Raw genomic sequence first — 18,130 nt, forward strand, 5'->3', positions numbered from 1 at the left:
TTGAATGGCAGTAGCTTTTGAAAGCTTGCTAATTAATTTTAAAACTGCCTTGAAATAGATGATATTGATGTAAAATATTCAAATCAACAATCTAGTTGTTATGTCATTCACTAAAATAGTTGTGAGCTTCTTTGTTAGCTCTATGTAAGAGCTGAATTTTTAAATCTTAAAACGTTCTGCTGTCATTCACAATAATGTTCTGGCACTATCCGAAGGAAACCTTTGTTGTTGTCTAACCCAGTATATATAGAATAATGATAAGTAATTTCATTTTCTGAGCAATTCGAAATGGTATTGTATTTTTAATTTTATTGTTCATGTGTTTATTGTAATATATAGAAATATAGTTGATTTTTATATGTTTATTTTATATTCTATAGTGTTGCTGAACTCACTTATTAGTTCTAGGAGGGTTTTTAAAAAATAGATTCTTTGGGATTTTTAATTCTGACAATCATGTCATTTGCAGGTGGGAACAGTTTTATTTCTCCCTCTCTGATCTATATGCTTTTTGTTTCCTTTTCTTGCCTTATTGCAAGAACTTGCAGCACTATGTTAAAAGAAGAATGATGAGAAGAACATTCTAGCTTCTTAATCTTGGGGAAAAGCATTCATTTCCCTCTGTTTCTGTATTTCTAAGGGTTTTTAAAATCATTAATGGGTGCTGAATTTTGTCAGATTCTTTTTCTGTGTCAATTGATATGAACATACGATTTTCAAAAAATAACCTGTTAATATGATGAATTACATTGATTGATTTTAAAGTATTGAACCAGCCATACATCCCTGTTGTAAACCGTGGTCATGGGGTATAATTATTTTTATACATTGCTGAATTCCATTCCTAATATATTTTTAAGGATTTTTGCATCTATATACATGAAGGATATTAATCTTTAGTTTTCCTTTTTTTTCCTTCTTTTTCCTTTCCTTCCCTCCTTCCTTCCTTCCTTTCTTTTCTTTCCTTTCTTTCTTTCTTTCTTTCTTTCTTTCTTTCTTTCTTTCTTTCTTTCTTTCTTTCTTTCTTTCTTTTCTTTCTTTCTTTCTTTTTCTTTCTTTCTTTCTTTCTTTCTCTGCCTGTTTTCTCTGTCAACATAGCTGGTGGCTCCTGTCACCAGCAGCCACCAGAGGCCTGAACAAAAGAGTACCAGCAGGGGATCCACCTGCATGCATCCTTTCTGAAGCAACCTTGCAGTCAGGAGTCAGATTGCTGGTACAGCGTCAATGACAACCTCGATGTGAACATTTAAGAGTTTTTAGTACTTACAGACCTTGTGGCACTCGGCACGCCTGGAGGCCACACACCTGGAGGTCAGGGAGTGCAGGGAGACAGAGAGCCTTGAGCAAGAGAGCATGGCAACTAGCAGTATATATTACGGAATAGGGTGTAGGTCACTTTGAGTTTGGAAGCCAGTGCTTGAATGGTCCCTTAGAGGAGGCAGCTGGAAGGCAGGATCCCAGTCTGCTAGGTGGGAGAGATGTCTCCTGCTTGAGCCCCTTGGGTGTGGTGTAGAACTGGAAACTGCATCAAGAGTGACTAAACCCTGCCTCTGAAACAAGAAAGCTAAACCTGCATTCGAAGTGGATGCTGAGGCAACATAAAATTATTATAAAATTATACATTTATTATAAATTTATGATTTATTTTAAAGTAAAATTAAATATGCTGTAAATTTGTAAATACAGTTGATCCTTGAGCAACATGGATTTGAACTGTGTGGATCCACTTATATGCAGATTTTTTTCCCAACCAAATAGAGATTGAAAATACAGTATGCTTGGGATCCGAAACCCAACCCAAGTTGGAGGTAGAAGTCCAGGTTCCCCATGTGGTTTCTACTGACAATGTGTGAGGGGAGGCTTGTTGTCAGCCAGTGAGGGTTAATGTCCTGTCTTTTTCTGACATCACTCTTTTTTTTTTGGGAGACAGAGTCTCACTCTGTTCCCCAGGCTGGAGTGCAGTGACGCGATCTCAGCTCACTGCAACCACCATCTCCCAGGTTCAAGCAATTCTTGTGCCTCATCCTCCTGAGTAGCTGGGACCACACCCGGCTAATTTTTTGTATTTTTAGTAGAGATGGGGTCTCGCTGTGTTGCCTGGGCTGGTCTCGAACTCCTGTCCTCAAGTGATTCGCCCTCCTCAGCTTTCCAAAGTGCTGGGATTATAGGCGTGAGTAACCACACTCAGCGTTTTTCTGACACCACTCTTGCAGATGTGTTTGAGCATCTCATTATAGCCTCATGAGGTTGGAAATCTAGCCCCCCTGCACTTATCTATTGTTAACATTGGTGACATGGGGCCGGTTTGTTGGTTTTTTTTTGTGATGTTTATCTCAAGTAGAATTGTTATTTTCTATGAGTTGTCTGTCTTTCTGGTCTACCCCTTTCCTAATCCTTTGGCTAGAAAGAGCAGGCTTTTGTTGGGGCTTTTTCTCTTTACAGCTGTTGTCATTTATGGGTTACCATCTTCTTTAGCTCTAATTCTGGGATATATGAACCAAGAAGAAACCCCAGGAAACTCACCATTGTGTTGTTTATCGGGTCCCAGTGTCCTGAGGAAGTTTTTTTCTTCACATTTCGGAGTCGTCTTATGTTTGTTTTATGTATAATGTCTAGGGTTTTAAGTTATACTTAATGGGAAGAATGGGAAATATATCTATTCCTTCTTCCCAGAACTTGAAGTCTCCAGAGTAAGCTTTTAACGTATAAGTCTGTTGAGGTCACAGCTTCAACATACCTATCTTCAGTGGATCCTCATTGCCTCCAGGATAAAGTAGAAATTTCTCAATTCTAATACAAGACCCTTCATTATTATGCATGTATTTGCCTCTCGAGCTTTGTCTCTTGTTACTACTCCCTTGCCCAGTGATTCCAGCCATGCTGAATTACCCAGTGATGCTCTACTTCTTTCACATACTGTTTTTTTCCTACCCTTTCTTTCTTTCCTTCCCTTTTTAAAAAAAAATACAAATTGAAGGCTCCCCTTAGGACCTGCCTGATGAGTAGCCACAACTTTAATTTGGCTCTGAAGAAAAATATATATATACCTTCAAAGAAAAAATATATGCCTCCAAAGAAAAATATATACCTCTGAATAATATATACCTCTGAAGAAAAAAATATATACCTCCAAAGGAAAAATACCTTCAATCTGTCATTCCTCCAGATACTTCTTGAGCAAAGTCTTTGTGTATACAAATACCCACCATTAATGACTGTTTATCTTGTGTTTCCCAACAGCAGTGTTCTCCAATATTTTTAAGTTTCTGGAAAAAAAGTGACAATTTTATAATTATTGACAACTTCTTTTTAATATTTGCTTCTTTACCATACTCTGAGCTTCTAAAGGTTAGGGGTAGGTTATAGTAGGTTTTCCTACTATATTCCTAGTGCCAAGCTTATTGCCAGTATTGTATAACAGACACTAAATATATATTTGTTGAGTATCTGCAGACAAAAATAAAATTTTTTTAATAAAAAATTCATACATCATTTAATATTTTTGTATGAGAAAATAGGATTTTTTTGTTTCCTAAATGAAAAATTTATTATAATCTGTAATGTACTTTTGAGACTCTCGTTCTTATGTTGCCTTGAGGTTGGGGATATGTGCTTCTGTGTACTGTTTCTGTTTCTCCAACCCCAGATTAACACACACACTCTCTCTCTCTCTCCCCCCTCCCTCTCTCCTGTGAATAGGGGTATTGATAATAAAGGAGCCTATTTTTTACTGATTATAATTAGAAATAAAGTTTCTTCGCATCTCAGAAGAGTTACATAATGGGAAAAATGAAACTATCCATCTTGTGGATCAGGGAGATGTTTTGGTTATTCTGCCAACCTCCCACTGGCTCTAGTCTTAACCCCTTTACAGTTTATAGTGTTCCACTTTGAATACTGCTTTAATCATGCCCATTTTTTGACCTCAATTCCTATAGCACATATAGCCTGCCACACAATTTGCATTTGATTTTCTACTTTATTATTTTTTAAAAGAGTGTTGCTGTTGTCTAACTTACCTCCTTCAAGACAGAGACCATATTTTATATTTCTCTTCGATGCCATGCAGTGCCAAGAAAATAACCCCATATGTATGATGCCTTCATTAAGTCCTCATTACTAACAAGTTGAATTTTATAGTCCTAAATAGCACCCATGAGCTAAGAACCATTTAGTTGGTATCAGCTAACCCAGTTTCGTAGTACAGCTTTTTCTTTTGAGACAGAGTCTCATTCTGTCACCCAGGCTGGAGTGCAGCGATACGATCTTGGCTCACTGCAGCCCCTGCCTCCTAGGTTCAAATGATTCTCTTGCCTCAGCCCTTCTCGAGTAGCTGAGTTTATAGGTGTGTGCCACACCTGGCTAATTTTTGTATTTTTAGTAGAGATGGGGTTTCACCATGTTAGCCCAGCTGGTCTTGAACCCCTGACCTAAGGTGATCTGCCAGCCTCGGCCTCCCAAAGTGCTAGGATTACAGGCATGAGCCATGGTGCCCGGCCTAGTACAGCTTTTTCTATTTGTTCACTATAATTAGTTTTTAACAACTTTTATCTAAATGTCGTGGCTAATTGTGTTGGATATTTTTAATAGTCTCTGGATTTCTTTCAGAATTTTAGCCATATTTGCTATTTGTTGTAGTGAAAGTAAAGGCTCTGCTGCCTTACCCATTTTATAGTATTTGACCAAAGTTCAAAGCATTCTGGATTTTTCGTGATATGGGGTTTTCATCTTTTGGGAATGTAACATTCTGTGTTTTCCAAATTACAAGTGCTGTGTTTCTCTCCATAATAGAGGATTTTATTAAATATTAGGGGAGGGGTTATCTTTTCCAATACTTCTTAATCTAGTACATTACTTTGTACTTCTCATAATTCACATACAGTTGTTTAAATGAATGTTTTGAGCTTTTTTCACTTTTGAAAAGTGTATGAAATTTAAAACAGGGAAATTTGACATATATTTCTCTAACAACTCCATTGCAAAGCAGCCAAAATGAAATGGCTGTGGTGAAAACTAAAATTAACACTATATTGAAATAAATCAGTAAAAATATCCTTAAAGCTTTTAGAAGCTATCCCCTGTGATATCATCTGTTACAAACTTTATATGATAGAGAAATTTTATGAAATACTGAATTTTTTGTCTCTCAGAGCTGTGGAAATAAGTCAGTAACAATAATTTCTGAAAAAACTGAACATGTTAGAGAAGAACACTTCAAAAGTAGAGGAAAGAAAGTGTGCTCAGACTGGATTACTAAATGTACCATATTGCTACTCTAAATTGATTTTCCTTAACCATAAAATTTGATTAAAATGAACCAGGAAGTGACAGAAGTCAGCTGCCTCACAGGCTACATTTTTACTCTTAATTATGAGAAATAACAAAAGTAAATTGATATTTACTTTAGAAATTGTTGAAATCCGGGCCGGGGGCAGTGGCTCACTCCCGTAATCCCAGCACTTTGGGAGGCTGAGGCGGGCGGATCACCTGAGGTCAGGAGTTTGAGACCAGCCTGGTAAACATGGTGAAACCCCATGTCTACTAAAAATACAAGAATTAGCCGGGCGTGGTGGCGAGTGTCTGTAATCCTAGCTGCTCGGGAGGCTGAGGCAGGAGAATTGCTTGAACCTGGAAGGCGGAGGTTGCAGTGAGCCGATATCACACCATAGCACTCCAGCCTGGGTGACAGAGCAAGACTCCGTCTCAAAAAAAAAAGAAAAAAAAGAAATTGTTGATATCCTAAAAATGTTAAAAACTTAAACTAGAAAATATTTAAATGTGTTTGAAAAAAATTAATTTAAATAGAAATATTCCCATATGAAATGCCAAAATTTGATAAAGTTATAAAATACAGTTTTCTGAATATAAGACTAAACACCATGATTAAGATTAAACACCCTATGATTTTTAGTTTTCTTCACATAAGCATTCATTAATTGATACTGTTCAGATACTATGAAAACCAGTTAATACAACTTTACATCTTCAAAAGTTAACTATGCTATTAATAACTATACTTTCAAAGTAGGTTTTAAATCTATCAATTTATTGCACTGGTCTCAGTTATTTATGGAATGTAGAACTATACAATGCATGATACACTAATACATTTAAGTAATTTTTAGACTGCAGGATTCATCTACACAAGTGAATTGCTCTTCCCAATAGGACTAACGTATTAACACTGCTTCATTTATTGAAAGCATCAATCTCAACAATATACAACACTTTGTGCACTGGTTCCCACACATTAATGTACAAATGAATGACTTGAGAATACTGTATAGATTCTGCTTCATTAGGTCTTGATTGGGGCTTGAGATTCTTCATATCTAAGTTCCTAGGGGATGCTCGTGTTACTTGTCTGGGGATGTTACTTAGAGAAGGGATCCCCAATTCTCTGGCCACAGACTGGTACCAGCAGACTGGGCCACACAACAGGAGGTGAATGGCAGGTGAGTGAGCATTAGCGCCTGAGCTCCACCTCCTGTCAGATCAGCGGTGGCATTAGATTCTCATGGGACCGTGAACCCTATTGTGAACTGCTCATGCGAGGGATCTAGGTTGTACACCTCTTATGAGAATCTAACTAATGCCTGATGATCTGAGGTAGAACAGTTTCATCCTGAAACCATCTCCCGGACTCCTGGGCTGTGGAAAAATTGTCTTCCACAAAACTGGTCCCTGGTGCCAAACAGGTTGGGTATTGCTGACTTAGAGTAATAATGTGTAAAGAACAGAAAATATCCAGAGCAGAACTGATAATGAATGTTGTTTACATTTCTCTGTATCACTGACTTCAGTTCTTTACTAGTTTACTTTTGATACCAGGAACATTTCCTATCAGTTTATTACATTTTGAGGCATAGGTTAAAATCAATAATGTTGTTTCTTAAAAGCCCCTCTTATCTGAGAATGTTAAACATTATTTAATAACATTACCTTGCAAGGTGGAGAAGTCAGTGCAGGATTTCCTGGGCTCTAGTCTTAGCTCTGATACACATTTTGCAATGTGACTGTAGGCAAATTATTCAACTCCCTGAGTTTCTTCATCTGAAAAATAGAAGAATTGATTTAGATCAGGAGTTTTTCAGATATTTGCTCTTTAGAAATCAGTTTATTCTTCAGATAAACAGTGGTGAAACTAGACTGGGTGATTTGGAACCACCCTGTTAGAATCAAAACCGTCTTACACAGTAATTTGACTAACATCAGCACTAGGATGCTTACCAACACTGCGGTAAAACTTGCCTTTTTTTTTTTTTTTTTTTGGTTGATTGGTTTTGTGGTTGCTTGTTAGTTTTAAATTTTTAATTTGTCCAAAGGTGCTGTTTTTGGAAGCATTTTTTTTTTTTTTCCTAATGAATATGTAAGGCATTTTTGCACATCTTCACACTGGCATACGCCATTCACCATCTTTACAGTGAACTGATAATGCATTTAATTTGTCAAGAGTCATACTGGTATACACTGTCAGTAGATCTAACACTAAATTCAAAATACCGATTTTAAAAAAGATTTTAGTTGTTTTACCTTAGGTTCAATCATTTGCTTTTATACAAATAGTAAAAGAAACATTGTCTTTTGTTTTTAGAATCAAGTCATTTGGAGCAGCAACTTGAAGAAGCTAATGCTGTGAGGCAAGAACTAGATGATGCTTTTAGACAAATCAAGGCTTATGAAAAACAAATCAAAACGTTACAACAAGAAAGAGAAGATCTAAATAAGGTAAAATATGTGATTAGATCATTAAAGCTTTTTCTCTATTTTGAATCTTGTATAATAAGAATACTGAAAGCATTCATAATGAATTACAATAATACATAGTATATTTTATCTTTTTTAAAGTTGGTCTAAAAATTTAAGGATTATTTTGGTGTATGTTATTTGGTTAGTAGCTAGTAATTAAGAAACTTTAAATTGTTGAAGCTTGAAAGTACAGAATCTTTTGTTCTTTTAGAAAGTTAATAGTCAAAGGACTAGATTAAAAGTGAATGTTATTGAAAAAGAAACATGAAGAAATAAGAAAATAGTAGAAACTGTTTAGCATCTATAGAAAAAATTTAAAATACAGGCATATTTTCATTATAACTTGCTGATATGAACATTCTTAAAATATAATTTAAAATTTATTTGGTGATTTAATTGTTTTAAATGTCAGTTTTTATCTTTCAAAGCAGCAGGGGTAAATAAGCTAAAGTTATTTTTATAAGAACTTTGTGAAACATTTAAACATTTATTTTAAACATCAAGAAAATTTATTGATAGCTAAGACTCTGTAACACAGCCCAATAGGGTAAATAATATTCAAGCACTAGAGAAAACACTTTTCTTGAACCACATGCTGCTAAGCACTGTGACTTTCATTAACAAATAGAAAAATGTTGGGACTAATACTAGCCATTGCAAACAAGAAATCAGTAGTTTATGGCATAGCATAAGTTGTATTCAATGATGTAATATATTAATATAATGCACTGATAATATAGAATGAATGAAGTCCTCCTGGGGAAGATTTGAAAGTCTTGGTGCCAGGAAAGAAATGGAGGGAATTAAAAATAAAACAACCTTTAGCTGATGAAACTAATCAAAAGAACTAAAAGAGAATTCTATTAAAGAATAGATTGAAATAGACCAGTACATTTTTACTTTCTGCTTAATGCGGTTTCAACCAATTTTTTTGTATAGGTCCATTTAAATTAATTGCCAATTTAATAATATTTGTCATTTAAAACAGTGTTCTATTCGCTTTAATAATATTATAGTAATATTAATGGTTTACCATTTTTATTGGTAGGATTACTCAGCCAAATTTAGTTAACATAATCAACGTTATGTTTCCTGCTTTCTCCTCTTCTGAGAGATTTCCTTGGAAATCTAAAGAGAAGTGTCTTGGATTCTTTCTCTAACCCTTTGGAAAGAGGATGAAAATCAGATAGCTAGATTTATAGTGACAGGTAGTCACCAATTTTTAATGTTTTAGTATTAAAAATCCTTTTTATATATTTTGAGAAGACGCTAGTGCTGATGAAAAGAAACAGATTATACCAATAAAGGACTTTGAGTGATTTGCTTAATATCCTATAGGCAGTAGAAAATGATTTTTCTACTTGCCAACACTTGTTATCCTTTGTCTTTTAAAAAAAAATAGCCATTCCAATAGATGTGAAGTGACAGCTCGTTATGGTTTTGATTTTTACTTCTCTTATGACTAGTGATGTTGAATACTTTTTCATATACCTATTGGCCATTTGTATGTTGTCTTAGAGAAATGTCCACTGAGGTCCTTTGCCCATTTTTTGATTGGGTTAGCAAATATTCTGATTTTTTATAATGCCAAACTGTTTTCTAGTATACCAACTTCCATTTCCACGAGTAGTGTAGAGTTTCTGTGTTCATATTTCCAGATTTATTACTTTTGGCCAATCTAGTCTAAATTGAGATTTTCGGTTTTAGAAAATGTTTGGTTGTGGTCTTAATTTGCATTTCTCTAATTACTAATGAGGTCAAGTATCTTCACATGGGTCTGTTGTCATTTACATTTCGTTTGTGAAATGCTTCTTAATATCTTTCGTATATTTTTCTGTCGGGTTTTTTTCTTACTGGTTATAAGAATTCTTGGAAATATTTGGACATTCTAATCTTTTGTGAGTTATATGTGTTACAAATATCTCTCAGTGGCTATGCTTTTAGGAATCTTTTTATTAAAAACGTTCTTACGTTTGTTGTGGCCAGATTTATCAATATTTTTATGGTTAGTGTATTTGCTGTCTTGTATAAAAAATCTGAGATTTAAAAAAATTCTCCTAAATTTTTATCTTAAAGTTTTAAAATTTTAGGATCTGTATCTCAACTATTTTTTGAAAACTGTGAAGATGGAATTTTGATTAAAATTGCATTTAATCAGCCTGGCATGGTGACTTATGCTTGTAATCCTGGCACTTTTGAGAGGCTGAGGCAGGAGGATCACTTGAGTCCAGGAGTTTGAGACCAGCCTAGGCAACAACAGAATGAGACCCAGTCTCTACAAAAAAATTAAAAAATTAGCTGGGTGGTGCACACCTGTCATCCCAGCTGCTCAGGATGCTGAGGCAGGAGGTTCACTTGAGCCTGGTAGATTGAGGCTGCAGTGAGCCATGATCGTGTCACTGCACTCCATCCAGCCTGATCAACAGAGCAAGACCCTATCTCAGGGGGAAAAAATGCACTGAATTTATAGGTCAATTTAGGGAGAATTAACATCATTACAATATTGTGTTTAAGTTCTTACTATCTATATTTATTACTATTTTTCTGAATATACACACAGATTTCCAGAATAGAACGGATTGTTATTACTTACATACAGCAAAGAATAACTACATGGCTCCCTTCTGTGCCGAGTCTTACCCCAAGAGAAATACCCTGAGAGCTGGCAGGATAAAACCCTACACATAAGGAGTCTATATTGTAAGTGAGGAGCCTTGAAAACATTTATGCAGGTGTTTATGTGGAGGAAAGAAGCAACTGCTTCCTGCTTTCTCCTATTCTGAGAGAGTTCCTTGGAAATCTAAAGAGAAGGATCTTGGGTTCTTTCTCTAACCCTTTGGAATATAGATAAATATTTCCTCTGGAAATATAAGCCCAGAGTCTCCTGCTCCATCAAAGGAAGCCACCTTGGTCCAGGCTCCTGCTCTCTCCCACCCCATCTTTAAATGTAAACACATAACCTCCAGAAGGTAAATCTCTTAGTTTTCTCACCACTAAATCAGTTATAAGTTACTTTTTAAGACTTTCATTTAACCCAGGTTTCGGTAAAATTTGTTCAGAAGGGACCAGCTGCAAAAACATAAAAGTTTCTCTGCATTCCTAAAGTCTTTTTATTTGTAAACATGATATCTCTCCATATATTTAAAGTTCTTTTAAAATGTTCTTCCATAAAATTTCATACAGAAAAGACTTTCATTTCTTTTCTTGTTTTACTGTATTAGCTAGAACCTCAGTACAATGTTGACTAGAAATGATAATAGCAGGCATCCCCATCTTGTTCCCCGATTTTAAAGAAATTGCCTCTGATATTTCATCACTAATAATGTTTGCTGTAAGTTTTTAATAATTTTTATCAGGTTAAAGAAGTTATCTTCTATTCCTATTTTGTTAATAGCTTTTTATTTAGAATGGGTATTGACTTTATTAAATGTGACCTTCTGTGCTGTATTGATATGATTATATGATTCTTGTCCTTTAATAAGTTGGTGTGGTGAACTACATTTGTAGACTTTTTCTAATATTAAGCCACTGTTATATTTCTGGGTTAAGCCCAAATTTCTTATAATACTGAGATAGTATAGATAACATTTATGTAGCAAATATCTGTTCTAATAGCACTGTTCTGAATGCTTTACATATACTAAATTATTTAATCTTCATCACAGCCCCGTGAGTTAGGTGTTATTCTCATTTTATGAATGGTGAGACCAAGCAGAGAAGTTAGTTCACTTGCTCAAGGTCATAGAAATAGAAAGTGGTGGAGCCGGATTTTCAGCACAAGGAGTTTAGCTCCAGACTTCATGCATATCTACTTTATATATCACTGGAACTGATTTACTAATTTTTAAAAAGGATTTTCACGTTTGTTTTTATAAGTGAGATTGGCGTGGTTTTTTTTTTCCTCTTTCTTTTCTTTTTTTTGATATTCAGATTATACTGGTCTCATAGAAAGAGTTGAATTGCATTGCTTCTTTTTCTCACGGACCAATGAGTTATTTATAAGTATCTTTTAAAATTTTCAATGTATGGAGTTTTATCTTTTTTTGTTGACTTCTAATTTAGTTGCAGTGTCATTACAGAACTTGCTCTACGTGATATCTGTTCTTTGAAATCTACTGAGACTTGCTTCATGGCGTAGCCTCTTCCATTTTTAAAACATTCAATATGTGTTCTTGAAAATAGTTTGTGTTCCAATTTAGAGAGCAAGCTTCTGTGTATGAAGCTTTTCAGATCATCTTTATATTCACTATTTTTTTTGCCTACTTGGTTTATCTATTAATGACTAAGAAATTAAAATTTTTCATTATAGTGATGTTTCCCAATTTTTCTCTGAAGTTCTAACAGTTTCTTTTTAATGATTTTGAGACTCTTATAGAAGGCACAAAAGTTTAGGATAGTATTTCTTCTTAGTGTATTGAATTTTATCATTATGTAGTGATACTCCTTATCCTTAGTCATACTTTTTCTACTGAAGTCAAGATTTCGTTTCTTAATCCAGTATAATAGATGGCCTTTAACTGGTTACTAATGTATGTGGATGTGTTTCTACTATCTTTTTGTTTTCTGTTTGTCATGATTTTTGCATGCTGCTTTTTATTTCCTTTCTTCCCTTCTCAAAAGTTTTTAACTGTAGTAAAATACGTATAACATAAAATTACCATCTAAACAGTTTTCAAGTGCACAGTTAAGTAATGTTAAATATATTTACATTCTTGTGCAGCAGTCTCCAGAACTCTTTTTGTTTGCAAAATCATTTATTTCTTCTTCACTGAAATTTGTTGTTGTTGTTGTTGACATTTTAGTTTACTCTCTAGTCTTTTGGTGGTTACTCTTGGCTTCTACCATGTGTATAAGCCAAGTTTAAGTTAAATATCCTAAAACTATTTCCCACAAACAATTTAAAGACGTTTAATTTTACAGATTGAGTATCCCTTATCTGAAATGCTTGGGACCAGCATTTGGATTTTGGAATATTTGCATTATACCAATTGAGTATTTCTAACCTGAAAATCCAAAATCTGAAATGCTCCAGTGAGCATTTCCTTTGAACATCATGTTGGCACTCAAAATGTTTTGGATTTTGAAACATTTCAGATTTCAGATTTTTTGGATTAGGGATATTCAAGCTGTATTACCTCTTTACAACTTTATGTGTTGTTATTGGCCAGTATTTTAGCTGTATCTTTTGTTTACTGTACAAAGTTAACATTTTTATAGTATAATCTTATATACACATTTGTTTACATTCACATTCATGTTAACCATTTTATTAGCTCTTCATTTCTCTTGCATTAGATTTCTAAAATCTTTTTTTTTTTTTTTTCCTGAAATAAAGCTTTACTGGTTCCTTTAGTGCAGATCTGATTATGGTAAGCTCTGTCAGTTTTGTTTATATGAAGCCTCAGACTTGAAAAGTAATTTTTGGGGTATATAATTTTAATTATCTTCTCATATCTTTGAAAATATTTTACCCTGTTTCTGTTGCTGTTGTTACTTCTTCAGTGTCTGTTCTTAGTCTAATTTTCCTCCTCCCCGCCTTATTTGAGGATGGGGAATAGGTGATTTATCTTTCTTTCCCTCTGATTTCTTTACGGTCTTTTATTTCTCTTTGGTATTACCCAGCGTCATTTTTTGAACACTTCTGGTTTGGGTTTTTAAAATTTTTTCTTGATTCATAAATGTAGAGCTTCCTGTGGTTATGGATGCATGTCTTTAATTTTAACATTTCTGTTTTTTCATTTCTTTTTTTTTTTTTTTTTTTGAGGTGGAGTCTCACTGTATTGCCCAAGCTAGAGTGCAATGGAGTGATCTCAGCTCCCTGTAGCCTCAGCCTCCCAGGCTCAAGTCATCTTCCCACCTTAGTAGCTACGACTATAGGCGCATACCACCATACCTGGCCATTTTTTTTTTACATTGTTATTTTTTGTAGAGAGAAGGTCTCACAATGTCGCCTAGGCTGATCTTGAACTCCTTGGCTCAATCAATCCTCCTGCCTCAGCCTCCCAAAGTGCTGAGATTATAGATGAGAGCAACTGTGCCTGGCCTTATGTTTTCTATTTCTAAATGTTCCATACAGTTCTTCTATAAATCTGCTTGGTCATTTTTAATAGCCTTTTGTCATTTTTTCATTTTTATTATTTCATCTTTTATTCCTTTAAACATTTCATATGTAGCAATTTTGTGTTGATATCTAATGATTTTAATACCAAGATACCTTTGATGTTTATTTTTATTGTTCTTGTTGTTTGATTGTGGTGCTTTGTTCTTTGAGTATTTTGGAATCTGTGGTTGTGAGCTCATTCTTGTTTGTTCTTAATATGTGAAAAATTCAGATTTCATTGCAGTTCTTTCCCCCAAAGAAAATTTGCATTTCCTTTTGCTGGGAGGCAGGTAGTGGTACTGCCCTGCATCCACTTTAGTTCTCCTCTAAGTTTCTCACTTTAATTAGGGAGTCTCCAGTTTAGTTTCTGTCTCCTTGCTTCTTGCTTGAGACGTAGCCTCCATGTCAACGGCAACACTTGTTTTTTATGAAAACAACCTCACAAATATTTATTAAATTTCACAAATATTTATTTTGATCATCATATCATTTATTCCTAAACTTTTTCGTCATTTGTGGAAACTAAGGTACTATAAGATTAAATCAGCAGCTCCCGTGCATTTACTGTATTAGCATAAGGAATTGAGACTATATCAAGACACCATGCTGTTAATATCTGTTCAGAAGTAGTTTATTTCTTTTAATTTGTCCTAAGGTGAATAATTTTGGCTCTTCTTGACTTAATAATAGCTATTCTGATGGCCAAATTTGGTCTCTAGGTTGCAGAATTGGTAACGTATATTCTTTTTACAAAACTGTAGGAACTAGTCCAGGCTAGTGAGCGATTAAAAAACCAATCCAAAGAGCTGAAAGACGCACACTGTCAGAGGAAACTGGCCATGCAGGAATTCATGGAGATCAATGAGCGGCTAACAGAATTGCACACCCAAAAACAGAAACTTGCTCGCCATGTCCGAGATAAGGAAGAAGAGGTGGACCTAGTGATGCAAAAAGTTGAAAGCTTAAGGCAAGAACTGCGCAGAACAGAAAGAGCCAAAAAAGAGGTTAGTAGTCAGGCAAATTTTGTAGTGCCCATGGGATAGTGATTAAAGCTGCTTTTTGAGACTAGTAATATCATATATAATTTTTTCTTTAATATTTTTAAAGTTATTTTTATAGTTTGTTAATGTTATTTAATATGGATTTAAACATTTGAATTATCTTTTACAAGGTAAATTCTCATTGGGATAAATGTTTTGTTTGGAAAAAAATTATAACCATGAAATCTGCTTTTTTCATTCTGTTTTAAAGCTGGAAGTTCATACAGAAGCTCTAGCTGCTGAAGCATCTAAAGACAGGAAACTACGTGAACAGAGTGAGCACTATTCTAAGCAACTGGAAAATGAATTGGAGGGACTGAAGGTATCTTTTGACTTCACATTTATGAAGCTTAATTAATTTTCTTCTCTTTAGACTTGTTAAGAGTGCTAGCTTGTATACTGTATTCAGTGTGCAGTGAAAACTAGCCATTCTTCAAACCTTGTATTCATAATTCTCGTTCTTACCAGTAGGAAGCTAATACAGATTTCTTAATTATGCTGAAGAAAATGGAGGACTGTGTTTAGTGGGAAATATGAATCTATCAGGAAGGAGTTAGAATGTTTATGAAGGTAGAATGTTTATGAAGGACTGCCTACCTACACAAGATGTACTGGTAATCTGCATGGGAGTCATGGTTAGATATCCCGACCCTCTATATATCTCATAAACGACTCAGGAGAAGCTCAGGGGTAGCTTTGCAGACACTTGTGTTTGTTAGGATAAGATGATAATGGGCATAGTCTAAAACATCTCAGCAGAAGGTGCTTTGCAAGGGAAATCCTTGAGCCGTTCTGGAGTCAGACTACCTAGTCTTAACTTCTTGCTTTCACCAGTTACTTGCTGTGTAACATGTAACATTGGACAGAACGTTATGGGGCCGGGCACAGTGGCTCACGCCTGTAATCCCAACACTTCGGGAGGCCGGGATAGGCAGATCACCTGAGGTCAGGAGTTTGATACCAGCCTGACCAACATGGCAAAACCCCATCTCTACTAAAAATACAAAATTAGCCAGACGTGGTGTGCACACCTGTAATCCCAGCTACTCAGGAGGCTGAGGCAGGAGAATTGCTTGAACCCGGGAGGTGGAGGTTGCAGTGAGCCTAGATTGCACCATTGCACTCCAGCCTGGGCAAGAGCGAAACTCCATCTTAAACAAAACAACATTTAACCTCATTATACTTTAATTTTCTCACCTATAAAACTATTTCATGTCATGAGTACATACATACATTTGTAAGCTGACACATTATAAGTGTTCAGTAACTGTTAGTATAATAGTATTATGTATATTACAGTGAGTGAATTAAGATAAAATTGACGTGATATTTTTACCATACTAAGTAATAGTCTGAATGTGGCATCTGCCTTTTATCTTTTTTGACTGGAAACTTTTTCCATCCTGTTTCCTCTGCTATATCTGTCAGCCCCCATTTCACCCACTTCTTTTAGGACCATGCTTAGTCTTAGTCTAGTGTCTAATTTTATCCATAACATGTAAGAATCATACTCCTTAAAGTCTACATACTCCTGTACTGCTTCTTGGAATTCTGTTAATACCTGTAGCTTAGCTCTTATTGTAATTATTTATTTGCAAATCTGTATATTTCCAACTAAACTGTGACCTGGCTTATTGAAAACACAGACAGGTATATTGTTAATTTGGCCCTGGCAAAGGACCAGATATTTAATACTTGTTTAATAAACCTGTTAAGTTAATGAATGAATCATGTGGTAGAATCGGTCAGAACTTACTTTTTCTGACAATTGAATTTTAGTGGTTGCAAGTCAAATTCCTTTGCCGTAAATAGAAATATAAACTCTTGATTTTATTCTTGTTTTTGTTTTGGGAGTTTGTTTTAGTTCATCATGAATTCATAGTCCTGGTTAGCTTTACGAAGTAGAGATGTGTCTTCCATATACACCTGTACCTCTAGAGCAGGATTAGTATATAGAAATAATTACATCACCATCCCAGATACTTTTCAGTCAGGGCCTGCTTTGTTTGCAGCACTATTCTAGGTGTTTTGGATGATAAGAATAATAAAGTACAAACTGGAAGAAATCTTAGGCATTATTTTTATTTGGGAAAATTGAGGCTCAGAAGAGTTAAATATTTTATAGTCGTAAGTGATAGAGTACAATGTAGACCCAGGTTTTCTAACTTTCATTCACGTGTTTTATCTAATAGTTTGCTTTTTATTTTTTTCTACAATAAACATTACTTCATTGGAAACTCTGTATCATGTTTACCTACTTGCCAAACACATCTCCGTGTCATTTAGAAATATGAGATAATATAACACCTACCTAGTAAATAAGTTAATGCATTTAACATGTATAGGCTAGAACCTGGCACATAGTAAAGGGTTAAAACATATTTTGGCCCTTTTAAAGATTGTAGGAATCTTCACTTCATTGAGAATACTTTTGACAGACTTAAAGAGAGAAATAGCCCTACAAAAAGAGTTAAAGTCTTCAATATCTCACTTCCAATAATGGATAGAACATATATACACAAGATCAATAAGGATATTGAGGTCGTGAACACCACTATAACCAACTAGACCTAACAGATACAGAGTCAGCCCTTCATATCCATTAGTTCTGCATTCGTGGATTCAACCAACCATGGATCAAAAATATTTGGAGGAAGAAAATTAGATGGGTGCATTTGTACTGAACATGTACAGATGATTTTTCTTGTCATTATTCCAAATGTAAAACCTACTTATATAGCATTTATATCACATTAGGTATTGTAAGTACAGATCATGACGTTTTGATCATCCATAGACTGCATATACAACAATGGTCCCTTAAGATTATAACGGAGTTGGAAAAATTCCTATCATCTAGTAATGTCTTGATGATCTTGACCCTGTGTAAACCCTATATTAATGTGTGTATTTGTGTCTTAATTTTTAACAAAAACATTTCAAAAGTAAAACAAAAATTTTACAAATAGAAAAAAGCTTATAGAAAATGGATATAAAGAAAGATAGCCAGGTGCGGTGGCTCACGCCTGTAATCCCAGCACTTTGGGAGGCCAAGGTAGGTGGATCACTTGAGGCCAGGAGTTTGAGACCAGCCTGGCCAACATGGTGAAACCCCGTCTCTACTAAAAATACAAAAATTAGCTGAGTGTGGTGGCGCATGCCTGTAATCCCAGCTACTCTGGTGGCTGAGGCACGAGAATCGCCTGGACCTGGGAGGCAGAGATTGCAGTAAGCTGAGATT

At 35.0% G+C, this 18,130-nt stretch overlaps 1 protein-coding gene across 16 annotated transcripts in view; it reads left to right on the forward strand.

Moving 5' to 3' along the window:
- CDC42BPA (CDC42 binding protein kinase alpha) overlaps positions 1 to 18,130 on the forward strand; it is a 331,875-nt gene that overhangs the window by 186,137 nt on the left and 127,608 nt on the right. For 12 of the 16 annotated variants that reach the window (XM_054519311.2, XM_054519266.2, XM_024248084.3 and 9 more), the window contains 3 exons: positions 7,595 to 7,728; positions 14,611 to 14,853; positions 15,101 to 15,211. In XM_054519311.2, coding sequence (XP_054375286.1) covers positions 7,595 to 7,728; positions 14,611 to 14,853; positions 15,101 to 15,211 — 488 coding nt within the window. The remainder of the gene's footprint in view (positions 1 to 7,594; positions 7,729 to 14,610; positions 14,854 to 15,100; positions 15,212 to 18,130) is intronic. The other 4 variants (XM_063724982.1, XM_063724988.1, XM_063724979.1 and 1 more) reach the window with 1 other exon arrangement.

The sequence above is a fragment of the Pongo abelii genome, chromosome 1 (assembly GCF_028885655.2).
Source record: "Pongo abelii isolate AG06213 chromosome 1, NHGRI_mPonAbe1-v2.0_pri, whole genome shotgun sequence".
Classification (NCBI taxonomy): Eukaryota; Metazoa; Chordata; class Mammalia; order Primates; family Hominidae; genus Pongo; species Pongo abelii.